The 27927-nt window shown below is 38.4% G+C and overlaps 2 protein-coding genes across 3 annotated transcripts; one reads left to right on the top strand and one right to left on the bottom strand.

Annotated features, from left to right (window-relative positions):
• Positions 1-20180: 20180 nt before the first annotated feature.
• On the bottom strand, positions 20181-22750 carry mblac2 (metallo-beta-lactamase domain containing 2). The gene is made up of 2 exons (XM_048983174.1): positions 22146-22750; positions 20181-21665 (listed from the first exon to the last, which is right to left on the bottom strand). The coding sequence occupies exons 1-2, from the start codon at positions 22585-22587 to the stop codon at positions 21280-21282; spliced, it is 828 nt and encodes a 275-aa protein (XP_048839131.1). The 5' UTR covers positions 22588-22750; the 3' UTR covers positions 20181-21279.
• A 51-nt stretch (positions 22751-22801) lies between these two features.
• Positions 22802-27149, top strand: polr3g (polymerase (RNA) III (DNA directed) polypeptide G). 2 transcript variants are annotated; one of them, XM_048983187.1, is made up of 8 exons: positions 22802-22894; positions 23474-23591; positions 23866-23995; positions 24413-24481; positions 24584-24640; positions 24821-24885; positions 25087-25215; positions 26283-27149. In XM_048983187.1, exons 1-8 carry the CDS (start codon positions 22848-22850, stop codon positions 26367-26369), a joined length of 702 nt encoding a protein of 233 aa, XP_048839144.1. In that variant the 5' UTR covers positions 22802-22847; the 3' UTR covers positions 26370-27149. The 2 variants fall into 2 exon arrangements, with proteins under 2 accessions (XP_048839144.1, XP_048839152.1); XM_048983195.1 differs by having other exon boundaries at positions 22883-22894; positions 23443-23591.
• Positions 27150-27927: the final 778 nt, after the last annotated feature.

Raw genomic sequence — 27927 nt, 5'->3', positions numbered from 1 at the left:
GAAGACAGATTTAGCAAGAACCTGTGATAACAGTCCCACAATCCAAGGTATGCCTTCAGCTGTTACATTGGAGGATGTGCATGGCTTCCGGACTGTCTGTACTTTCTTTGCCACTAGGTGTATGAGTCAGTTATGAGTAGATAGAAAACCACCTACTTTTCTAAGAAAGTACATTTGCTCCTCTTCCATGTCAAGTGTATATCCTTGACCCAGCAAGTTTGGCCCGATCCTTCCCAGCAAATAGAGAACATTCACAAGACTTTAACCCGCATTATGGTTAAATATGGTTATTTGAAGCCATATTTGCATATATAGTATGTTAATATTTGTAGGACTCCCAATTGCCTGTCTTACCTATATTTGTCCAGATGCAGACACAGCAGCACTCTCTCTGGCCTCCTGCTGCTGTTCCTTTCTATGTCAAATAAAGATTATTTGGTTTAATGAGTAAATGTGTATTGTCTAATTATAACCTATGGTAAAACCTAATCCTAATCTGTTCAAAGGTACACTCCCCTCCTTGATTTTGCATTCCCAGTGCTGTTTTCTTTATTTCTCATTTAACTGAAATTTTGGCTGGACATAGACTTATGGGGGGCGGCAGTATTTTTTCATTAGTTACATAACTTAAGACAAATGTAAGTACCATGTCCAGCCTCATGTTCGAGCTCTCCTGTTGATCATTCACACCTGCCTTGCGTTTTCTCCTCATTAGCCTAGTTTATAAGCATCTCTCAGGTGAATGTCATTGTCTGTTCATTGTTGCATGTTCACGTCTTCTGTGAGTCCTGCATGGTCCAATAAAACTTCCCCATGACGGGTTTTCCTGTTCAGCCTGCAACTTGCGTAGGTTCTTGCACTTGTGGACTTGACAGTAAGGATTGTCCAATAGGAAGGTCGCTTACATCTCCTCCTTTTGGCCAGTTTTCATGTTTGGCTTAAGTTATCCACCTAACTGGAAAATTCTGATTTGAGGAAAACCCATTTCTCCTTGGTTGGGCCTTACACATTCTTCTCTTTTCACCCACTCTGAGTTGTACGTTGTATATCACGCTTTCTTTGACTGTGATTGCTCGTCTGAAATTGTTTTGTAATCCTCTTCACCTGTCACTCCCCCTGTTTCACAGAACCAGCAAAATAAATGGATTTTTTTCAATTCAAGTCACAGTATCATCATGGATGTGGATGTGAGCAGCAGCCCGGGCAGTTGCTAGGTAAAAAGGTAACTTTTTATTTCTGTCACCAATCAAATAATAGTATAGACACAACCAGTTCTCAACACAACCAGTTTTTCAGCATTTACAGACACTTGATGTGTAACGATAACAAGGAAGACAAAAGAATAGCGGTAGAAGGAAACCAAGTGAGATTTTATTTACGAAATTTGAAATTAGATGTACATTTTCACAAAAATCCAGGACAATTGATATCAGGGGAAAAAAATATTAACTTTTCATCAAAAAAGAGGATAATCCCAGGAAAACCAGGACAGGAGGCAACCCTAGTTCACAGAGAATGTTTTTATTGCAACATTAACGGAACATTAATTTACATGTTTTACATTTTAGCAAAGGATCTGTCAAAGTCAGCGTGATAACATTACCTGAAAATCCTTTTAATGCAATTAATGTTAAAAAATTGTTTTATAATAAAATATTTTATATTAGTGCTGTACTGTGTAAGTATACTGTGAGTGTGCTGTCCCACTTTAGACCTTAATTACCTTTGAGGTGTCAAGCAACAGTGTTACATGTTGCCCTACCGTGCCTTTCATGTGTTTTTATATATGTCTTAGTTGTAGTAGTAGTTCCAATAGAGGGATAACATTCTGGTAAGATGAGGAAATCTGGACACTTTCAACATATCCACACCTTAATCATAATGTCCGCTAACTCTGACTGGAATGGAAAGTTCTTAGTGGGGTTCCACCACTGCTGCAGGAAGTGTCCTTGAAGCATCTTTTTATTGCATAGCCACCTGCGTCACAGCCAGGGCATCCGTTTATTTTTCTCCCTCGGGTATGTTGTCAGCATCAGGCCATAGTGCTGTTGTCCTGGAACTTGGAGAACTGCTTACTGTTACACTACCTGTATCAGCTCCAAAAGTCACCTCACTGTGAATTTCATCTTAAATTCCATCTCGCCCTCCTCCCCTTCTCTTAAGATGCGATAACTCCTGCATTTCTCTGGCTTTAACTTAACCTGTCTCATGCTTTGCTGCCTCCCCTTCCTTCCAAAAGTGAGGCAGTAAATCCCCTTTGACCTTAAGGCCGTCTATATGTGTCACCTCTTCCCACACGTGTGACATAACTCACTGGCAGACCTGCAGTAGGCTGCTGCTGCATGTGCCCCTTTACATCTGAAACTTGCCATGCTGTTGCAATTAGATTTGAAGTGTGAAGGCAACACACAATGTACTGCCACTCCCTGGACATATTTCCACCAGCACTGTATCCTCTAACTATTCCTAAATATCTTTGACGTCCTTTGTAGCCTATTCTATTGCCTGTGCCAGTGTCAGCACTTTCTCAAATGTTAAATCAATCTCAGCCAGTAGCCCTTCTCTAAATCTTGTCATCATTCACTCCACAAGCTAACCGTTCCTGCAGCATTGGCGACAGCGTGTCTCCATAATTACAGCCTTGAGCCAGTTTCCTCAATTGTTCAATGTATTCTGCCACACTTCCTTCTTGTGATTCCAGGAATTAAACTTGAACCTCTGGACAATTTAGCTCGACTTCAGGTTGAAAGGAGCCTTCAGCAACTCAACTAATTCTGCATATTCTTGTCCCTTGGCTTCTGAGAGCTTAAGTGGCTCCTCAATAAGCTATATGTAGCTGCACCCACATGGTTGAGCAGAATAGGTTTTTGTTTATCTCTGTCAAGGATTTCATTAGCCAGGAAAAAAAAAATAATAATTCACAATATTCTTTCCGTGTCTGCAACTGGCTATTGAACGGATTTACCATCGCCACTATACCCAGTTTCCTTCCCTGAAGCCAGTCAATAAGTCTGGTTGAAACTTTCCCTCCAATTGTTATCCCGCAAAAGTCGCTTGCTAGTCGTTCCACTTTTCACCACTCAAATGATACTCCCTCAGCAGACAGTATCACAATGCAATCCACTTCAGTACCATGCTAGTTGCCAATTATGTGGTGCATTCGGTGCCACAAAATAAGCAGTTCAGATTCAAATAATTTGGATATATTAGAACTTGTCAACAAGGGAGTGCATTGCTCAAAGTCAGATATTCTTATATTCTGTATATCTGACTTTAATTCTCATTCTGCTCTAACAGCCACTATAATATTGTCCTCTATACATAATCATCAGCACCGCCCATCTTATAAACTGTCTTACACTCATTTTTTAGCACTTCTTTTTACTAATATTATGTAAATTGCATATCAAATGAGTGTTAACTTTATGTTCTTCATGTACATATATCGTGTGTACCATTTCTTTATTGTCATAGGTTGCACATTTATAGTTAGAGAAACATCTAACTCTTCTGGATGAACCCACTCAGTCCCTCCAAGGTTCAGTTCACAGGTAACGGGGGATAGGCAGCAGGAATCGTATTAATGCAGCATGGCTGGGAAGTGTGTGAGGGCAAGGGAGTCTCTCACATGAAGGCAACCTGCTTACTGCCAGAATCAAGCAGAACATAAGAAAAACACATTCAGGCTTTGCTCCTAGAATTACTTTTTAACAAAAATGCTACACAGTCCTATTTTACGCTTCTTTATAGTTTACATTTTGTTCTGGCAGATAGAATAAAGGAAAACAGTTTTATTTTGTCTATGGTCTTATAATTAATCCAGGAAAATAAAATATTGAAAGATTTAATGCAAAAATGCAATAAAAAAGAATACTGTAAAGGTATATTTAAGCATTAATTATACACAGATAATTATTTATTTATATAATATACCTTACAAATAGTGTTTGATAACATACTGATGAATTCATTATATTTTCAAAACATGAATCATCTATGAACCACTAAATATTATGGTATATGCAGTTATATTGCTATGTGAAAATGCATTTTTAATATAAACAAATCAATTTGTCTGCTGTTTCGTTTCAAAATGGACAAATACTGTGGTCATTTTCATATGTTTGTAACCATTTTTGATTCAATTTTCTTGCTCCCTAAAGATGCCTTTAGAGCACAATAATCCTTTCAGAATTACATTAGAAACAGTCTTCATTGCTGTTCTTGAGTGGGTGGAAGCTATTTTAACCAAATCAGACAACACTGCAGGGTGCTAAGAACACTGAGACAAATATGCAAAGATTTTCAGTGTAATTTGATTAAAGATGTATGAATTTGAACCCTTTCTTATTCTCCATGCAAAATTAAAATCTGAGTTTTCTGTCATTTTTCATTTGCAGAGCAGACAAAAGATAATGTTATAAGATCATTTTAAAGGTTGAAAAAAAAAATCACATTTTACAACTATTACAATTAAAAAACATAACATTGCATCTTAAGGAAAAAATGTATATCAGATAACAGATTGATGAAAGTACAAAAAACATTGAAGTCGTAAACTTTGCTAATTTTGATTTAACAATTATAATATAACTCATATCCACATACAGGCTTTTCTGTAAAACATGAAAAAGAAAATTAAATATTGAAAATTATTCTATTACTATATTCTATAAGGGCATACCATAACTGTGCTAATATTAAGATGAAATTGGCCTTGGGTAGTAGCAAACATTGTGGAAAAATGAACATTCAGTTTCACAACTTGTACAGTTGACTTATTATAATAGATCATATGAAAATGCTCCTACAGGGAATCTCACGTGTGAACCAGGCATGTTGCCAGGTTAGTAAAATTACTAAACCACTCCCAAAATTTTCTCCTGCACCCCAATTGACAAAAATCTAACAAGCTCTCCCCCCCCCACACACACACAGTGGGTAAAACCTACTTAAGAGAACCCCGGCAGCATGAATATCCCGAGAGCGATCTATCGCTAGGGTTGCCGGAATCTACTTCATCCTCACCCCCCCAAACCTTATTTCTGGCTGTGGACCTGGTGTGAGCTATAGGACATAAACTGATTTCACAGAACAGATTCCCACCCCTTGTTAGCTATTTTCCCTGTTCTTTGTTTTGTATGCAGTATATTTCTAAAGCAGGTTAACATTCTTAAGCTCAGAATTTTAAACTTGCCTCCTTATTCTTCCAGCCATTGTGGTAACGCCATGCACTGAGGCTCCCGCAGTGTTTCTGCAATGGCTGAGCCCAGACCAACAGGGACTCCATACTGCATTGTCACAGACAAACTTGGGAGGGAGTGCTGGGAGAACCAGGCACAGGTTGTGAGTGTTAACAAGATGTGATGTCTCCATAGGCTCACCATGTATTAATATTTTTTAATAAATAATGAATCCAGGCCTCTGACTTTATTAAAGGAATATTTACTGCAGGAATTTAATCAGGCATATTCATATAGAGTCTTCCTTTCCTTTTCACAGCAATGAGTGTCTGAAATGCAAAGCCAGGGTATACAGTAATCAAACATTACCCAGCTTAACCCATGGAGTCTTATGACTGCCATAGTACAAATATAGTATTTCTTTATTATGGCGCATAATTTAGAAACAAAAGTCATAAATGTGGGGACATTTGCAGTTGTCAAGAATTATCTTACTTTTTTACTTTTGTTGTCAATTATGTACTTTTGAAAGTTAGCATTTAAATGATTTGAGATATTGTATCATTGTAAAAAACTATGCATTTAATTTATGGAAATTGGCTGTCATTTAACCACATTACTTATCTTTTTTTGAATGGTCAGTTTATAAAAGAAGGAGTTCATTTTTTATATCTTTCAAATCAACGGAGTAATTCCCAAATTATGTTCTCAAAATATTTTTGAAAGCTTGTCGGAAAGTTAGAAACAAAACTCTCAAAAAAATAGCAATAATCATCTGTAAAAGAAATTCATGATAATGAATTTTATCATCGATTGTTTGCATTTCTGCGGTTTAATGCATAAATTGTGTGTAATACATATAATCACCACCTAACATCATTAACACTGGTGTATTAATGCTTCACTTTCGCATGTGCCGTTATGGTTCTCACACGGTTTTATGCGTGGACTCTTGAAAAACATTTATCTGTCGACACAGACGGCTGCGGTCGGCGTGTGCAAATAACAATGATAATCCACCAGACCACCAAAGGGCAGGTGTATTGCAACAAACACAAATATAAACCGCATAGTGAAATGGATTAACTTTTATGATCAGGTTTAAAGTTGTCCCTGCTCTTGGGCAATACTGTATAATGGTAATATGGTATTTTGAAATCTTGGCTCTGTATTAAAAAAATCTTTAGCAAACTATATATGGAGAAGACAGTAGTCCATTAGCTATACGAGATTAAAGTACATCCAGGAATATAATAATATCATTGTGCATTTCTATGTTGCCCCCATAGTTTAGATATCTGTTAAGCCTGGATAACACGGTCATCACTTATCATCTAATTCCATTCAATTCTAACATGCACCCAGAGGACAGGGAGTGGGTAGGTCTTCTGTAGTGACAGGATCTTGCAGAGTTAGCCTTGTGGCCTGCTGTATCTATCCATGTACTCTTCAGCCCGGACCCTTGCTCTGTGGAGTTAGATAATTAGTTGTCTTATCAGTATAAGACACTGGTAGCCCCTACTCATGTGATAGGTCTGAGAGTCTGGTTTGGGTGAAGGGGGTCGGGGGGGGGGGGGGGGGGGGGGGTGTTAAGAAGACAATGAGAAAGGACGGCGAGAAAAAGAGAATGGGCCTGAGGAGACACTGCAGCTAGGAGGGTAGAAGCAGCTGTTCTGACCTAAAAGCATCACCGGGGGACCTTGCTGGCTATTAGCATAAATTCAAATGACAAATATGGCCAGCATGATAGAAGCTGGTTAATTATTAAATGATAAACCACTCAGGTTGAGTTCAGAATCCTTTATTACCGGAAGAATAAAGAGTATCAAATAGAAGTTTTTATATGAACGTCATACCTTTTATTATTCTGTTGTTTTTTTATTTTTCAATTTTTATTTTTCAGTAGCGTTTTACTAGCCTTGCATTTATTTATTTAGTTTTTTTCATGTTATCAGACCATGCTGCATGAACCAGCTGAACAACAAAAGCCAGGCAAGCATCACCCTTGTAAGCCTGATCTAGTTTATGTAATGCTCTCCAGCCAGATGCGGAAAGGATATGGGTGCCTTCTTGTGGCCAGAAGCAGAACACCGCTAAAGGGAAATTCTGTGTCATATATTGTAAACAAATCGCCAGGCAGGATTTGATAATGCTTAGTAAAGTGAGTATATAGTGTTCAAGTTCCCGTTTTGTAACATATATTATTTTTCAGGATGAGTTGTCCTCTTTTGGGAAACCAATATTTATTGAATAAAACAATCGTACTCTGTAGTCTCACAGGGAAAATATGAAAGAGTAGATAGGCGAAACTTGTCGCACTTCTGCAATGGCAGAGTTTACAAATGGGAACTTGTTGGATGAAGCAAGGTGAATCCATACAATTCTGGTATTTCTTCCTGACTACAGCCCATCTGAGTGGAAGAGCTCAGCTCAAAATAGAGCCCAATTATTTTGGCCTGTTCAGAGGATATCCATGTCTTCTTGGGAGGTAAATGCATTGTTGTACAGTACTAGGTAGGAATTTTTCATTAATGAGAATATGAAAAACACAGTAATACCTACAAGTCTCTGTGAAAATAAATTTAGACATGAAAAAATTATGAAAAAAACACATACTTATCTTTAATCGTTTGAATTCATTATAACTTGTTTCTGATTACACACACACACACACACACACACACACACTTTCTGCGTGCTGTAACTTGGGCCGATGAAATAAACTAGTTCCATTATTCTGTTGCCAGTTGTCTCTTCTCTCATTTCAGTTTTTATGACAGTCTTAATGTTTAATGTAATTCATGTGTTCCTTTACAATACCAGCAACCATATGTAATTTTAACAAGGTGCGTGTACACTTGCAGTTTACCCATACCTATATAATTCCCACTCAATTAGCTCTTCTATAAAATTAGAGAAATGAACTTTATTTGACAAGAGGTGACCTATTTCTTAATTTTTTTATTTGAAATCTTGACGAATGAACGTATTCCTTTTCTTTGTTAATTTTATTTAAAAGGAATCTTTTTCAATTTGTACAAGGAAATATTTTTAACAAACATTCTCTAAATATAATGACAATAAGACTATAACGCCATGTCACTGGTCATTACAATTTTTGTGTTACTCAATTATTGGAAATTACAGTGACACACTGAAATCCATATTACTGCTTCTTGCAATACAAAGATATAATCCAAAGACTATATCAGAATAACAATATGAATAATGCAAACAAGCATACAATGCAATGGAGGGCTGTCTATGAGAAAGCATAGAATTGGTCTAATTTTTCATCTGCAAACTACACAGTATGGAGATCTGCATCTTTTCTTTCCAATTCCTGAAAATGTACAACAATCTTAGTTAGCAGGTTTTTCCACTAAAGTCAGAAACACTAGTTGATCCAAACAATGAATGTGATAAATTATCTTCAACATTGTCTCTAGACATGAATTGTCCATGAAATAGTTTAATTATAAATGATCATTTATATATATAAATGCAGCAAGAGGAACATTTTTTTTATTACACCATTTTAATTCTAGCAAATAGTTTTACCAAAAACCTACAGGAGCTCACCTAGATTATAATGGCAATTTATTTACCATTTACAGTATTTATAGTTTTAAATTGTGTGTTTTTTTTAAGTAACTGAAGAACCTTCATCTGTGAAAAGCCCTTTTCACAGAACTGGAACCTGAGCCATTAGATTAAGTTCTTTATTTTCCCGTTAATCTTATATAGCTTGTCTACCTTATTTCAGTCAAAGTATCCACATGGAGCAATCGAATCTCCTGACTCAACACAACAGTGTTTGTGTGCACACTTGAGTTAAAACAGGAAAGTAAATAATAATTCGAGGCACCAGTAATAATTTGGCTCCTTTTAGCACAATTTATTTGCATTAGTAAAACGAGAGGAATTTTATTTCTGTCTTTTCTTAGAGGGTTGACAATTTGGGGGGCAAACCAAAATTGAAATAGCACATAACTGCTTATTTACATCCCATCTATCATGCACCCCAGTCTTGCCACCTGTGCTGCCTGGGATAGGTTCCAGTCCCCTTGCACCCACAACTGTGGATGGATGGACTGTTACTTGATTAGGTTTTACATCTTTTCTTAAGTATGATGCATCCACCCGCATCTGTCTGCATGTCCACATCGGCTATTCGATAGACTCCCAAACAGTGTACTGTTTTGTCCCTATTCCAGAGACTGAATCACATCTTCGGAAAGGCAGCAGTCTCCAGGGTTCAATGGCCTGGGTCTCTCGTGTGGCAGCAGACCACACATCCACACGTTAGCTTTTATCGTTCCTTCCACTGGGTAATGGAAACTGCGCAAACTTGGAGGAAGTGGAGTGCGGCTCGGTTCCTGCGGTTGGCATCAACCTACTTAAAAGAGCATATGAGGCAGGAGCAGCCAGCTACAGTATAGAGAAAAGCAGTGAAAACAACACCGCTGTGCATCCCCTCAAACGAGAGGAAATCCTGGATATGTAGAATGCATTAAGAAAATACTTGCGGTTTTTCAAAATTGGGATCACCCTGACCTTTGGGTAACTTTATACTATTACAGAAGAATGAAACATATGGATATGATCTGCACTGGTGCATGAGCTAAGCAAGATGACAATTGTTAGAAAGTTCATCACAAGGAATAAGGATATAAATAGAGCATTATAGGTACTGTTGTTATTACGGCTTCTGTTGTTGCCGTCACTGCAGACTTATCCTTTAATCAAATTGCAAAAAATGTTGATTGAAATCCTGCTTATTTAGACGTTCCTCTAAAGCTGGCGCCAAAGCACTTTGCCACGCTTCTGGAATCATTGGACTTTGCAGAAGACTCTTAGGTTTTAGATAGTGCCACTTCATTTTTGACATGCAGCACATTTGTATGACAAGGTACTTTACCACTCAGCTATATAACTTGACTCCCCACCAGGATAATGATATCTGGGACACTTTCCACTGAACATAGCTCTGCCAGCTTTTTCATTCAGACAGCCTGGCAGTAACCTCAAGTTTTCTAGCAAATTGCAGGGTGCCCATTTTATTTCTGCACATTTCTTGTCTGTACTCAACACTGGGCCGAAACATGTCAGATATAAGTTATTTTGAAAAAATAAGGCACTGCATGATTTTAAGGACTATTTTTTGAGGCACACATACTATTAAAAATGTGCAGAGTGCCTATGAAATACGTGCACAGTGTATGGCTGCCACAATAAAAAAAAAAACTAATGAAAATACTGTGAGTTCTTAAAGGTTAAAACAATGTTATTGTTTCAAAAGACCAGCGTAATAGTCATGATGTGATATTATGTGTTTAATATAAAAATGTTTCACATCTATTAATTGGGATGAGCGATCAAAAATAGTGACCATTAAAAGCTTTTTGTTTTAGTACTTCTGTTTAAGTCACACATGCACACCATGGCCAATTCAGAGACATAAATTCTTCTAATTGTATGTTTCTGGACTGTGGGAGGACAGCGGAGTACCCAGAGGAAACCTGCCTGAGCACATTGGTGAACCAGTTAGGTGAGAATTTGTATCTCTGTAGAATATAGAATCTTTGGCTCTAACTATAAGCATCGTAAAAGCACAGGGCAGCTGTTTTGTGGTATTTTTTAAATATATCTTTATTATGGAGCTATACATAAGTAATAATAAAAGTAGAAGGTTGACTTCATATTCGTTTAAGAGCATGCCACAGTAGAGTTTTGATATAGGATACCGATGTTGAGTTATAAAATAACTCAGGCTTTGTAACCTAAATTGGATGGAATTCTCCCATGCTCCAACTGATTTAACCCACTTCCCAATGATTAGTTAATTGTTTCCCATTGTTCTGTTTGTGTTTCATGCAGTGATTGACAGGGCACAATAATCTAAATAATCCTCACCAACAATAATCCTCACCAATGGTATTTTGCCGTCTTGTTTCCTTCAGCCCTATTGAGTTCTGTATTTTGCTGCATACATACGTTAAATATGCATGCGTATTTAACAAAACTGCAAATTAATACATCAAGCAATTATCCTGTTTACAGATAACAGATTAAAATGCTGGCATCTAAATGGGAAATTTATGTCCAGTTCTTGCAAGATTAAAATTAAATAATTGTGCTGATTTCAATTAATATGTGAAGACTGTGATGTGACCTACAGACAGCAGTTGTCTCATAAAGCGATATTTTAATTTGCATTTTGTTAACCCCAATGTATGTTGCCCTTAAGGCTTGTCATCACTGACAAACGATGTTGTGTGATGTACGTTACAGCTTCTGCCGCATCCACAATCTCTGTTCTCACAGGACCTGCTGTGCTCATTGTAAACACAACAGAACAAGCTCAGCCGCACTGTTGCAGGAGATATGCTAAAAAGCTTCACTGTGCAGGCGTTCTGTGTGTTTGCAAGGCTATAAATTACTCTTATTTATTAGCCCACTCCACTGCTGTGACTTGCAACTTTCTCAAAACGAATTTTGAAGTGCGTTGCTTTATGTTATCTGCCTTCATGAGGCCTTTATCAGCATCAGTCAGGCACTGCTGTCACTATAGTGATGGCTGTGTTCTTTTTCTGGGTGTATAATCACAGCATTAATTATCACCTGTTTGTTCTTCATTTTCTTTCCGGCAAATGTGAGCCGGGCCAAATGTTGGTGGCAAGGCATGTGTGCCTGCTCCTTAATAAGTCAGAATGTCAGCCCTCACAAGGGAGCGAGGCTAATGCTGACATCTGACAGCAAACCATGAGGAATCTCATCCCTATTCACTATATCCCAAGTTACTACACTTTTATGCAACATGGTGCAACCAATAAACAAACATGTATAACCATTAATAAAGGATATTTGTTTAATCTGTTGCAAGCTGAAAGACATTTCGTCACCCCACACATCCTGCTGACCTCTGACCTCAACCAACTTATCGAAGTACAGCCTAAACAATGAGGATTTGTGGTGGCACCACATGTCTCTAGCACTCCTTACTGAGTCGTTCTGTAAAACGGTTTAATGTCAGACAGATTTAAACCTTTGAAATGTTCTTTAATTTGTACCCAATAACTGGCAGGACCTATCCTTTTATCACCTGGTAAAACCTGTCCACCTCACAGTAAGCTATGAAGAAAAGTCCATAATTGTATAAAATAAATTATATGAATTTATGTTATTCAAAATACCCAATAATGGTGTATTTTCTCTTATGGTCTTTACATTGATGTCCATTGCTGGGGTTCTAGTTGACATTTCATGCTCCAATTGTGACATTAAAACTTATCCTAAAGGTCATGCTATAGTAAGCTGAGCAGAGGAAACCCCAAATCCATAGATCCAATCCTCTTCATTGTCACTTCCCCCGCTGTAAGGGAAAATCATGGTGAAAGTACAATTGAAAATTCCTCAATGATAGCTGATGGCTAGTTTCTCAATGACAACTTATCAAATTGACTACAGGTATTCTGGACCCAGCAGGTAAAGCTGTGCATTATTAAAATATGAATGATCTCTGTGTGCCATTACAGTTTTTTCCCAACTAATTTTCTCTGTTTTATTCCACTTTGCCAGAACACACTGCCACTTGAGAGACCAAACTGGAAACTGGGCCATGTGAACTATGAATAGAAAAGGGTATCACTAAGATGTATGTTAGATTTAAGGATATCAGCGTTGATGAGATGGTAAAGACATCTGGTTTCCTTTTCTTTCATTGCTTGTTTATTAATAAATGAAGTGGATAGATCTGGAAAACAGCTTAAGTATTACCTTTGATTAGCTCTGTAGATTAGGGCTTCCCAGTCCAGTCTGTGGCCAGTATTCCACAGGGCCACTGGATGCTGGCCTTATCGGGGAGAGGCTGGGTAATTTACAAAAATAAACTATATATTTTTAAGCCACACTATTATTTATTTATTTGTTTGTTTGTTTTTCTGGCTAATGACCTTCCTGAGTTCTGATTGCATGCGGACGAAAATGAAAAAGTCCACCCCCCCGCCTCGTTTTACAAGTTTTTCAATTTTTTTGCACAACATATGCTGACATCTGCGTTCGTCAAAAGATTGGGAACCCATCCCCAGATCATGGGTCTGTAAAGCTGCCGTATAAAATATAAGAGTGAGCTGAAGACTGGCAATGAAGAATTCCATAAATTGCATTTATTTGATTATGTGTTGTCTTTCCATGTGCCTGTATGCTATGATAGATTGATTAGGCTAATTAGACCATTATTTCCTTTCGATAAGACGCAGACTTCATGTTGAGTACCTTACGGATGTTTAAACCTGAAAAAATGGAGCCTGGCATATTTTTCTGAACATAGTTTCCATGGAAACTAAAAAAGGTAATTTCAGCAAAATGAATTCTACTGTAATTTAATTTAGTGAAAATGCTAAGAGATGGTTAAAAGAAAAAAAAAATCCAGTAAAACTAAACCAAGAACAAACCATTCTGCACAAATAACAAGAAGTTAATGAAGATCAATGAACTTTACAACTTCATATGAAACATATTATGGAGAACTGCTTTGCTTTATATGATATGCTATAATATAAAGCAAGCGTCTATAAAGCAAAGCAAAATGCTGTATTTATAGATATTAATTAACATGAAGTGGCTTGATGAAATACTGTATGCGGATTGTATTACAGAATTAATTTTTGATACGTTATGATCAAGCAATGTTGCCTCTAAAACACACTATAGATTTAATACTATTATGTGAAAAATACAAAAAAAATAATTCTAAATGTTACTAAAAGAAAACTTCCTGAGGCAATTAGTGCCCCCCCCCCCCCCCCCCCCCACACACACACACAAATCTTAACCAGGATAAATTGATGTTGGATGAATGGTTCTAATCCCTTATAGACAAAGACCTATAGTGAATAACTATAATTAATCTGAAAAATGGGTAAAGAAATTATTATAAATATTATATGAGAATCCAACGTCAAAGGGTAGACATCTCTAGCCTTGTCACAAAATAAGATAATAAAAACAAGGTATATAGAACAATAGAATTGTTCAGAGACCACCTTACTGAGAACATTAGGGTTATTGGTTTGCCGTGGGCAAATCCCAAGCACCTTGGCAGAGTGTGTCCACAGCAAGAGAAAGGCAAGGGTCCTGCTCCAGGCCTTGTCAGACAGCAGGACGCAGAGCATTTCATTCCCAGGAACAAGTAACACCTCACAGGAGGCCTTCATTAATCATACAGTGTTGTCACTCAGGATTAAATGATGGCAAAAGACATGGGCAACACATTAGAGGAGAAGAAGGAGGAGACCGTGCTGGGGTGCTGCTGCAAGAGAAAGACAGCAAGCCACAAGTAAGCCAAAGCCAGGTCTGATTAGCAGTGTTCCGTTAGTCTTTACCATGATAAACCAGCAATGAATGGCATTTCCGCCCTTAACTCTCCCACAGCCTTGCCACACTTGTCACTTTCAGTCTTTCCACCAGGCAGACATGAGCGTCCAATTAGAAGATAATGTTAATCGGGTCAGGGTGTCAAACAGTGTTGGTGTTTGAATAGAGATGAATCAAAAGTTTGTTTCTCAACTCAGGGCACTGATGCGTCTGCATTTAATATTTAATAAAAAAGAAAGAGGGAAACAGCCCGCAAAGCAAAAAATGTGGCATGCTTGCACATAGTCAGAGTCCCAGCACTTTTAATGCAAATACAACTCTGTAGTTAAGTCATTCAACACCCTGAGCTTTGTAAGAAACTGTAACACTAATAAAAGTAACATATACGCCTATGCTGTGTTCAAGACTTACTGTATTAGGCAGGTACAATTCCGGAAGATCATCTTCAGTAAAAGCAAGAAAAGTGGATTTTTCTCTGTTATCCCATTACCAATTGATCCAGTTTTTCATCTGATCATGTCCTACATTAGCTGAAGCAGCCTCCCCAGTGCCTTTTTGGTGAGTGTACTGCTCACCACCTTAGTAAATATGATACCATAGTAAGGCCTGTTAGTTGTCAGTGGGGTTTAAGCCAGGTGATAAAGGGTCGTAATTTGATCACCTTTCAAGCCTCTTTTTTTTCCAGCCAATCAACCGAATGATATCTTGTGTATTGATTGTATGGATGTTATGGCCCGTTTGAAAGCTGCTGACATCTTCTTGTGCCACAGTTGTGTAATAAGTAGCAGTAGATCAGAGTCCCGGATTTTACACCATGTGTAAGTCAACTGTCCTACAACTTCGTCTAATTGCTGCAAGTGCACAGTCGAGAATAAAAAAACTGAAAGAAAAATTTAAACTTTAAATAAATAGTTTTATAATATATATATATATATATATATATATATATATATATATAGCACTTGTCACAATATATATATATATATATATATATATATATATATATATATATATATATATATATATATATAGTTTATTGCAAATATATAGGGAAGTAATTTATTATTTAAACTGACTTTTGCTATGTATTTGTTAAAGAAGTGTTTTACATTATCCACTTTAAGTATACTTAGGTAGTACTGTATAGGATCCCATTTCCCACCCCCCTATTTCCCACTATTTTTACACTTGGGGTCTCCTTGTTAGCCTAACAAGTTCAGCCATCCTCTTCTGACCTCTCATTAACAAGGTTTTTCAGGCACAGAATTGCTATAGATTGGACAGATTTAGCTCGTTCCACCATTCTTTGTAAACTCTACACATTGTGCTGTGTGAAAACCCCAGGAATGTGGCTGTTTCTGAGATCACCAAGAAACAAGGAATCACCAAGGAATCACCAGGTCCGTAACCAATATTTACACCGTGTTCAAAATCATGACTTACCGCTCTGACACAGTGACCCTTTTGACCCTGCCTGCTTGCTGTATGTGTTCAGTTTCAGCCATGATTCACTGTTGGGAAGACCATGTTGTTTGCATGGTGGATTGCAGGTATGCCCAGGGCTGGACTGGCCATCTGGCATTTCAGGCATTTTCCCAGTGGGCTGATTGTTAATGTGGGAGAAATTTATCACAGGCAGAATTTATCGTGGGGACCCCCCAGTAGGCAAAATGTATTGTCTGGCAAAAGTTATATTGGGGACCTCACACCCCCTTGGCAAAATTGCCACTAATTGTGGAGGACCCCATTGTTCACAGCCATCTTTTAAGCACAGTCGAGCCCTGTGTACTCCTAATAAACTGAGCACTGATTTCATGTATAAAATCGTTTTATTGATTTGTTTTATTTCTGGCTTCTCTACTTTAATCAGAAATAAACCTGGCGTGCTTTTGATGAAAGTGACTCAAAGAATTATTTTCTCATGTTTTACAGTGTATATAAAGAAAACTACAGTATTATGTTCCTCCCATTCATCTGCCCCTGTTACAATTAAAATAAAAGCAGCAGGGCTCCCTGTATAATTTTTTTTACAAATAAACTAATCCTTAATTGATACATGTAAAGATTGTTAGTGTTAATTTTCAAGATAACAATATACCTAATTCGCCGTGTTTGTAGCTACTTGTAGGTAGACCAATCTTGTACTGTGAAGTGCAATGACCGCTAAACCATAGCTAATGAATAAACAATTAAAATATCTAAGAGCAATATCTCCCTCTAGTGGTAAATAGATGCAATAATGCATTTTTCTCAGACGGTAGATTAAACTCATGTTTAAAATCATTAAATTGAATTCCTTATTGGAACTAAACACTTACATAATAATAATAATAATAATAATAATAATAATAATAATACACTGGAAAAAAAAACTTCTCTTATCTTGTAACTAATATTTTAGACATGTCAACAGTGTTAGGAATTTAATTATAAAGTAACCTTATACAGTTAAATTCAAGAATCAAATGAATATTTAAATATACAAAAATGCTGGTGTTTTGTCAGTATACATATACATGCATCCTCCTTGACCACAAAGATATCGGTGTGGTGAAGGAGTTCATGTAGCCACCACCGTCCTCCGTTCCCCAGTCCCTTGCAGCTTCTCAGATGGCCTTGATTGCCCCTTGATTGCCCATTGGTTGGCCTGACCCTTACTGGCCTTCAGCTGGCGGCTGGATGGAGCAGTGCCCACTGGCCCTCCTGACTGGCCCTATGCACTGTTTTCTGACTGTATGGTAAAGCTGGTACTGAATTGGGCTCCACAGTGTTGAGTCTGTGAAGGTCTCCGAGGTAGCCCACTTGATAAGCCTCTTATGGCTGAGAGGCAGCAGGGTGGTTGGGGTGGTGGCCCTGGCGTAGCCCTCTTCTCATTTCCTGGCGACTCTGAAAGGGCTGAAAACAGACCTGGGCCCTGTGTCCCTTCTTTCAGTTCAACTTCATTGTCATTCTCATGGTATACAGAGGTATAATGAGAAGTCAATCTTGTGACTCCTGGAGCTGGTGCAACAAGTTTAAAATAGAATAATGGAGAAGAATGATATTCTAAGAGTATAATAACAAGCAATAAAACAATAGAATGATAACCAGAATATGATACATGTATAAAACTTCATATAAAATAATACTGTATATCTTCAAGTATGAAAGTCCAAGTGTGCAATATCTTATAGTATTACGGATATATATGTTAAGGTATAAACATTGAATTCTGCAAACAATTGTGATAGGTAATGACTACTGTATATGAGCAAATATGTTAGATAAAGAGGTTAATACAGAGGTTAGTACAGTATTGAAAGTGTAATGTAACATCAGGAGATAGGGGTCAGTTACTGTTGTGGGAGGGCATTGATGTTATGGCACACAACAGCCTACTTTTTATCTTGGCCAAAGTACTGACAGGTGTTTCACATGCTGCAAAGATGACCTGCGCCCTCACTGGGTGCTAGGTGCCGTGAGGTGGAAATGACACGGCAGAGTCACTGGAGCGAGAGCCGGATCATCGCGCGCCTACTTTCAGTTTGGGTAGGCCGGGGTGTGGAGGCCAGTGGCCAAGACACCCAGTGCCTTTTCGTTTCCCCTGGCATCTGTTCACCAGAAGCTGGTGCAGCTGCATCGTGGCACTGTGCCGCCAAAACCATAGCTGGAGGCTATACTCTGATCGTGCATCAGTTACATTCTGTACCACTATACCCTCCAGGGCAAAGGCTGGGTGGCCTCTTTTATTTATTACAGGTCAGGTGTGCTTGAGGAGGCCTGCTGCTAGAAATGGTGGAAGGGAATTTTCTGAACAAATGGATGAGTAAAGGCCCTGCATCTGCCTCTTTGGGGGCTGAGGCCTCTGCTGCTGGTCCACTAGTTTGGCCCGCCCCTGACTGCTGTAGGGTCTCTCCCAGTACCATATCTCTACCCTTCACTGGTTTGCCATGTCAGTGCCCACCAGCCGCCTCTGCCTCTTTCTGGTTCTGGCTCCACTGCTGCTCGCTGGCTGCTGCTTTCTGCCGTCTTGCCGCCTTTTTCTTCTCACCAGCCCCACCTGCTGCAGTACCCCTGAGATATAATACTCCAGCTCACCTAGGGGGGACGTCTTCTCCTCCGGAGGTCCCAAAGTTGCATTTTAAGTAATCATAATATGTATTTTAAAACATATTAAATAGCAAAAACAAATTGCTAAGCATTTTACTGACTTTTTTTGTCATATTTACTGAACCTTTGAATTCTGAGTCACTTTTTCCAGTGCGCATGTGTTTAATAAAATAGTTGGATTTCACCCAGGGACATCAGAGGGGCGAAATATACCTGGGGGGGCCCAAAGTGACACTTTGCCTGGGGGCCCCGAATTTCTATCTACGTCCCATACGTACTCTATTAAAGAGAACTAAACGTGTTAAAGTAATTTTTGCAAGCTTTCCTAAACTGATGTCATTCTCTCCTGAGCTTGTTCATAACAAAGATCCTTTTAATTTTTAAGTCACATGAGAAATTCTTTTTAAGTGGTCTTTTTCTGTTACAGCAAAGCATATTCCTCCATACTAGGAACAATCCACGTCAGTCTTGTTCCTATGAGTAGACAAATGACATATTTTTTGCAGTGATTAGAAATTTATAGTGGAATATCTTGCAACTGAACTATGTATAAATTTAATCGGACCAGCAGTGTTTCAGTAAAGGTGAAACTAAAAAGGATTATGTATGCAACTAATTTAGTAATTCATCTAGAGGTTCAGTGAGATGAATGGTTATCAGCTCAAAATAAAATGTGCTTAATGTTTGCTGCGTATACAGTCCATAATACTCAATGTTGTGCATGGCAGGATAGTGAGAAGCCTTCACGGGATCCATCCATCCACTGCTTATCTTAATCAGTTACATGCGAGCAGCATTAATCGTATAGAACAGAGCCAAAGAAAGAAACCAACTTAGTGTCTTGGCGAACACTTGGCGAAGCTCATTAACAACATCTGCATAACAGGGTGCCTTTTCCAAGCTTCCCACTCTATCCTACAGTTCTTCATCAGCCATGTCCATGCCCAGTTGATTTACTGTATATCGCAGGTTTCCAATATGGCATCAAACAACGCCTGAGGATCATGATCCAATACCCAGGCTGCTCTATGCTAAAAAATGCTACACAGATACAAACATATAAAACTCCTAATAAAATGCACAGAAATTATATTCAAAAACTGTTACTCATTTATGTATTTACTATACTGAAATTTTTATCGTTATTTAGGCTGTACCATATAGCCTAGGTGTGTAATAGACTATACCACCTAGGGTGTGCTTTTGTCATACAACAAGTCAGTCAAAAATATAATCCATCTATCTTATCCTGGTCAGTCATTGAGGGGCTTGCAGTCTATCCCAGGCAACATATGAACAGGCCATGAGACTGGGGATACAAGCTTGACAGATGTCAGTCCATTACAGGATACATACATGAACACACAATCATACAGTATTGGCAATTTAGAGACACCAACTAATCTAACAGGGTGTCTTTGGACTGCAGGAAGAAACTGGAATACCAGTAGAAAACCTGAACAGCACAGGGAGAAGATACAAACTCCACATACGGAGCCGTGGCATGATTCAAACTCTAGAGCTGTCGGCTGATGGTGGTATCCACGTTTTTATTGCACATTTCACTGGGTAGAATTATATTTACATAGCATATTGACTTATAACAATCTATAACATGAAACTTGTTTCATTGCAAAATGGATATTTCTCCGTTTAGGTTAAAACTAATGAACAAAGGCATTTTTCCATCTTCAGTAGTGAAAAGTTGGTGAAACAGGCCTGAATTTAAAGCCTACCTACACTTACTCAAACTGAGGTATAAAGTACACACATGGCTTGTTCCTTTGTTGCCACCGTAATACATCAGAATAATGTAGGTTGTATATTATTATTAGCTACATTATCATTAGCATTTTTCAATTGTCTACATGATGGAAAAAGTAGGGAAAGAGTAGGGGAGAGTAGGATTAATGAATGCGGTTGAGATACTGTAAAATCTAGGAACGACACTTACACAGTGGATAGTGTTTTTAACAAAAAAAAAATAATAATTAATTATTGCATACCCAGAAGACTCTGTAGTCTTCTAACAGGTCATTATCAATCTGTAATAATGAAACAAAAATGTACATCACACACCATGGACATTTCAACTCACCGATTCACCTAAACACATGTTTTTGGAAGGAGAAAGGAATCTGGAGCACACAGGAGAGACCTACATAAATATGGAGAAAATAAGCACACACACCCACAACCAGGCGCCAGAACTGAACCCCCAACCTCAGTGACGCATGGGGATGGCAGTGTCCACCAAGCCATCAAACTGCTGCATATATCATATGTTTAAAAAAATCTAAATTTTTGCACATCTTAATGTAGTTTCAGCCAGCTGAGAAGCATGTATTCAATGTGAAAATTTTGTATCAATTGTTAATGTGTTTAATATTCCCAGACTCATTAATATTGACGTTTTTAGTTCGGTTTACTTGCACTTTGTCCTTAACATTATATAAAGATATATCTATATATTTTTTAGGATATACTATGCAACAATATATAATATATTTAAGGTCACATTACTATATTTATAAGGTATATTATATATTATATATCATATACTACATAAACAGACACACATAACACTGTGTCATCCTAAATCACCTTTACGGAGCATTAATATCTGAGGTTAACATGCACTTCTTGAATTTTTGGCCCGCAGAGCGAGGCGGGCAATTGACTTGACCATACATGTGGAGAACCTGTGACAGGAGCCAGAATTGGAAATGTAATTGGAGGCAATCTGGTGCAGTCGCTTGGCTCCAAATGTGTTAAAGTGCCCGGGAAGGACCTGCTCCACCTCTTCATTGTCCACAAGCTGCAGCAGCCGTTCACAGCTGCTCACATAGTCAGTGACTCTGCTGTAGGGCAGCCAGTCAATCATGGCCCCGTTATAGACGACATCGCCACTGAACAGAAGCTTGTTTTCCCTATCATGGAGACAGATGCTGCCCCTGGAGTGGCCAGGCATATGCAATACCGTTAGCTGCCTGTCTCCCAGGTTGATGACATCACCTTAAAAATAAAAAGGAACAAGCCAGTATTTCAACTGCATTGCACCACTGACACAGCAAAATCTCATCCACTATATCCCAAAATTACAGGAAATCTGTGGTTACACTGTTCAACTTATCAGAAATTCACATTAAAAATAAAATTTTCTAAACCCATTCAGCGAAATACAAAAAAAAATTAAGTACGCAAAGTGCACTTTCCTAATTTACGGTTATGGTATGATTTATGAACCTCTCTTTTCCTCACAGATGCATTTTGCAATATAAATCTCATAGTGACGGCTCTTCCGTCGTAAGGGAAAAGCATCTGAGATACTTTAAGTGGGCTTGGTTTCCAGGAACCAAGACACTAACACCCCAGATAAAACCCTTTAATTAAATTCAGTATCGACCGTTTTCTTCCATCTCAGCATTAATCTTTCCAGTGTCGTGGGATTTGACATGCAGCGATCATAATGACGATTAAATAAAATAACCGTACCTTCCTGTAATATGTGAGTCGGCTGAACTGCTTTTACTTTGTATTGCCTGGCTCTCCAGCCAGGCGTAGGATCCCGGGCTATCTCACTGTCAGAAAGCCAGGTTACCGTCTCAAAGTTGTCTCCGCTGGCCAACGCATCGACCTCTGCAGCATGAACGCCCACCTGTTGAAACTGATGCAGCCCACCTGAATGGTCAAAATGGACGTGCGTGCCGATGGCCAGCAAAGGGTTTTTCCGCTCGGACTCTTCTCCAAGCAGACCTGTCGCAATCAAATAGTCAGGCAAGCTCCTCAAGCCCAGTCCAGTGTCTATAACGACGTCCTGATGAGATCCACGAAGCAGCCAAATGTTAGCTCTGTTACCCGATTCGTAAAACCTCTCCTGGATCCAGAATACTCCATGTCCGAGGGATTTATGCGCATACCATTCTGTTGCGGACATCCCACTTCATGCACTTGAAACAGATTAAGAATGAGTCCCAGTGTCTGCGTATTGTAAGCGTATTGCCAAAAAGGAATATAATAATCCTCAGTTATGCAGGCCTGAACGAACCTAACCTTCCTGGAGAAAGCGAAGGGGACTGACAGCTACAAAAAAAGGAAAACAGTATGACGTTGGTGTACAGCCAAAGCTATTGGCTATGCCAAATTGGCGCCGCCCCTTACGTCGTCACGTAAAGACGCAGAGTTAAAAGGCACCGCATGGTCTTCCCAGTATTTTATGCTCTGCTGACAGATCATTGGGGAAGGTAATGTGGATTTTACTTTTTGACTGTATGTTTTTTTTTCCGAAGTTAAGTGTCAGATATTTATAATAACTCCGAGTCCGCCCGAAGTGATCATAATCTCCGACTTTGTTGGGGTTAGCATTGTATTTAGAACACAATTACAGTATTGCTTTCTTGTAAGAGATTGGAAACTTAACCTTAATTCGCTTTAACTTAAACTGGAATGTTGGATAGGATATGCGATTTGCAGGCCGTGCATGATATCGCTCATTAAACTGTGTAGCTTTTTATATTGTGTTTGATAACGTTTGTTATCTTAATTTCTGCTCCCCTAAGTATCTCTCCATGAGCCCAATTTCTGTCAATTAAATGACATTAAATTATATATGCTTTTATGTGGTTTTGGTAATTTGAATTATGATTTATCGTAAATATGTGATGTTTTATTCTTGCCTGCAGATAAAAAGTCAACTTTTATCCTGTATATCCTAATTCCCATACAGTCATTCTCCAAGTGGGTTGTGCAGTGTCATTGCCTTTGTTAACTGTAGCCTTTGCTATCGTTAAAGTGCATTTTATCCCGTTTGTCCATACGGATAGGATGGCAGGAAGAGGGCGAGGTCGGGGTATAGCAGCTTTCACCTTCAACATTGAGGCTTTGGGGCTGAGTAGAGGAGCTCTTCCAGAGGCGACACTCGGCCCCAGCCCCCTCTTCCCAGTATGGGCTGCTTGTTTAGCCTTTTCTGATTTTGTGTTTATGTACTTTTTTTGTCTGTTTGTTTCTTTCATTTTTCAGATTCAGAGATTGGTACTGAGTAAGAAAATGTGAATTTTGCATTTCCTTAAAGTTAAAAATTCTAAATGAGTGATAGGTGCACAGTTTGTAGTACTATCATGTTTATTATTTTATATTTGGCTAATTCCCCCCCCCCCTGCTTTTCAGTTTCCTGTTTCAATATATAAGATTCATATTGAACTTCTTGCCTATGTAGCCAGTGGAGTACAAGCCAGTGCCTCTAAAAACTGGGGAAGACGAAGAATATATGCTTGCCCTGAAGCAAGAAATTAGGGCAACAATGAAAAATCTGCCTTACAATATCCCAGTGCCCGAGGAGAAGCCCGGTGATTCCCAACTATAGTTATATACTACTTTCTAATGTAACTTAATTTTAGGAAACATAGTGAATGTGTATGAATTACCATATTACCGAAAGTTGTAATTTTTTTTTGCTTAAATTACGTTTAACAGAGGACAAGATGGTGTAACTTGAGAAGTGATCAGATTACTCAGTGATCAGATACCCATTACTTTTGATGACTTTCTTTGACATGCATCTGTGAGGAAGAGTCCTTTTGTTCCCTTATAACCTGTCAATGATTCAAAATTGAATGGATGAGAATTATAAGAAATGGGTAGATTAATGAGTAAATTGTAAACCGTGTTTCTATTACATGGACCAGTTTTCTTAATCATTAAGTGAATATTTCGTTATGAAGAACTTGACACATTATCTCTCATGATATCCCTTGATTTTTAAGATGTTGAACGATACAAACAGAAGTATACGCTGGAGGTATATAAAAACAAGTACAATACATGGACACCAGGTATGGTTGGATATAAAATTAATGTTCTACCCAGCTTTCCTTTGTCTGTGTGCCTTCCTTATTGTTCTCTTCTGTGATGAGTTGTGTGCCTTCTCTTTACAGATTGGCAGCGCCTTCCAAAGGAGTTGATGCCCCTAAAGAAAAAGAAAACTAAACCTAGTAAATGCAGATACAATGCATTTGTTCATGTATATGCAGTTAGTTATGTATTTCTACCTAAATGACTTATAATTTAGAATATTTTTGAACACCATGCGTTGTTTGTGGAGGAATGTTAAATATAGTAACAGGAGGAATAGTTTTTTCTTCCCCCCCGTGAGCAGAAATGTATGTTAACAGAGGTGAGGAAGCAAGTCAAGGCAGCTTCAAAGAAAGAGAAAGAAGACTTGCTGTCTAAATTAGATGTAAGTCTTTGTATAGAAATATGTATTTTTTTAACTTTGGGTATTTTTTTCTATTTCTAGTGTATCCTCATAGAAATGTTTAGGGACCCACTATGCTCATTTGAAGTTTATGTTTGCATCATTTATCTGGGTTTTCTTATGAAGATTTTTTTGTGTTTAATGTGGAGATGCTGTGTAACCTGCCTTGATCTTGCATTTCAGGAGTTAGAAAAGAAAGATCAGAAATCTGAAGAAGAGACTGGAGAAAAGGCAGCAGATGAAGGAGAAGACGACGAAGAAGAAGGCGAGGCTGTAGAAGGGGAAGAATTTGATGAGGAGGAGGCCGAAGAGGTAATTGATCTGGTGTCAAAGGAATGGCTTTCAAAGACATGAGCTGGGCAGTATGTGTGTAATATACAGTGGAAAAGTGTAAACTAAAATGCCAAAGTGCAGTGAGGCACACTGATTTGGACTCCATGATGGTGGGTCTCGTTCACACCAATGGCCTTTTCTCTGTGGAGTTTCCATCTTTCCTCTGTGTTTGTCTTGGTTTTGTCCTGAACTCCAAAATTATGGAATTAAGAAAGGTGAACATTTTATATTATATAGCTGGGAGCCTATCCCGGAAGCAATTGGCACAAGGCAGCAAACAACCCAGGATGGGGGGCCAGCCCACCGCAGGGCACACTCACACACCAGTCACTCACACATGCACTCCTATGGGCAATTTAGTAACTCCAATTAGCCTCAGCATGTTTTTGGACTGTGGGGGGAAACCGGAGTACCTGGAGGAAACCCCAAGATGACATGGGGAGAACATGCAAACTCCACACACATGTGACCCAGGCGGAGACCCGAACCCGGGCTGCAGAGGTGTGAGGCAACAGTGCTAACCACTGCATCACCATGCTGCCCCCTATGTTGAATATACACTCAGTATATTCAGCAGTATATTAGGGACACCTGCTTCTTAATGCAAATTACGTGGCTGCTACTGAATACATCAACGCACACGGATAGAGACAAGAGGTTAAGTCACTTTTGTTAGAAGTAAGGATGGTTAAGATTACAGTATAATATCAAAGTGATTTCCAGATGTGGTGGTTCCAGCATCTCAGGAACAGTGACATTACTGTTATGTTTCTTACGCTATATTGTCAAGATTTTAAGAAGGATGCAAGAAAAAAAAAATCCGGTCATCAGCAGACATATTTTTTACGAGGGAAGTCAGAGGAGATTGACTAGACTTTAAGCTAACAGGAAGGTCGCGAGTGCAAAAACAGCATATTGCAATAATGACGTGCAAAGTGGTCTCTTGGAACACACAAATCATCTTCCCTACAAGATCCTACTCAGTACTAACTAGTTCCTAGTAAAATAGTCACTGGGTGTAGACTTTAATCTTTTTGTTTACATAGGAAAATGACTACATTGCCAGCTACTTCGATGATGGTGATGACTTTGGAGGCGGGAGTGATGACAACATGAATGAAGCTGTCTACTAACATGCCCAAAAGCTGTCTTCATTTTGCTTCCTTGCTTTGGTATATCCTAAATATCCCTTCTTTGGTCTTTTTTTCCAGTTTATTCTGTATATAAAACTGTCCAAGTTTGGATTGATATTTATTTGTGTTAGCCTTTCTGATAGAATGTGGTATACTGTGAAAAGTACTTCAGAAAATCCATGATTTATATTTTTATTCATTTTTTCCCCTGTGTTACCAATGCTTTCCTGGAAAAATAAATCCCACATTAAAGATGAAAATGATATTAAGATTCCAGCATGCTGGATGAACTTGTGTAATTTAAAAATTACTCATTGGATGTAGAATTTAAACACTCACGTTTTTTCCAACTGTAATTAAAACACTGATATTGCAGGAAATGGAAATATTATGTATCCTCTACTCCATATTAACTCAATACTATGTACGGCGTTTGTATAATGCTAAATCTTTTTTTTTTGCCTTTGTTAGAAATTTCATACGATATAATCATTGTACTTGAGTTTTTCTTTGTGTCCATTTCATTTGTATAATGAGACATTTAAAGACAGGCAGTATTGTATGTGTGATTATGAGTAGAAGAAAGACAAAGACATTGGCTAATTCTTTGCATAATAAACAATTCCTTGCAGAAACCTAGACTTTTTAGAGCTATTTTACAAGAAAGAGTTCATGTCCCTTACTTATGAATTGATTTGGCTTAGGTGAGTTAATTTTCTTCTGGCCATTTTGAATGAATACTTGGCACTTTTTTGAGGCATTGACAGATTTGATTGTAGCTGGTAAAGTGAACTGTGAGAAACACACTGACCCACAAATACATATGGTACCAGTCCCAAGGTTTAGGAAACATCCCCTTGAAAGGTTTATTTGTACTATTCTCAACATTTTAGAATAAAAAAAAAAACGTCAAACCTACAGTAACATATGGATTATGCTCTGACTGAAAAAGTATTTTAAAAAAATCATTTGTTTAGGGGGGAGGGGCAGCTTTGTTGGTTGGGACTCAGAAGGTTGCTGGTTCAAATCCCATAGTCATCAGAGTGATCCCACTGTCGGGCCCTTAAGCAAGGCCCAGGACTGGCTGACCCAACTGTCTCCTCTATGCCAGTTTTATGAGGTGGCCTCCTGGGATGCTTGTCCTGAAGGAGGTCCCAAATGTAGGCTGAGGGTTCATTGACTGCTTCTCCTTCACTTTCAGGTCAAACTCCTTCAAAACCATTTCTACTGTGTTTAGGTCAGGTGGCCAGGTCATGTGACACTATCACTCTTCTTTGTAGGTGGCTTGGTATGTCCAACACTTTTTACTGGTACTGTACACCCATTTACTAATGTGTTAATACTTCATGTTTTCTGTTGAAATTTTCAGGCAATTTATAAAATTCATTTATAAATATGTGATGTAAACTGTGCAGCATTTAACAATTTTCTCTTGAAGCACCCTCTTACTTCAAATCAGCCACAGGGTGTTGTTAGTCAGTGTTAATTGATGGTCCTAATTACAAATTTCAGTTGTGCTTCTGAAAAATGAAATTTGAAATTGAATGAGAATCATAAA

This window comes from Brienomyrus brachyistius, chromosome 2 (genome assembly GCF_023856365.1).
Source record: "Brienomyrus brachyistius isolate T26 chromosome 2, BBRACH_0.4, whole genome shotgun sequence".
In the NCBI taxonomy this organism is placed as follows: Eukaryota; Metazoa; Chordata; class Actinopteri; order Osteoglossiformes; family Mormyridae; genus Brienomyrus; species Brienomyrus brachyistius.
Note: the sequence above shows the minus strand (reverse complement) of the source record. Positions and strands in the feature narration are given on the sequence as shown.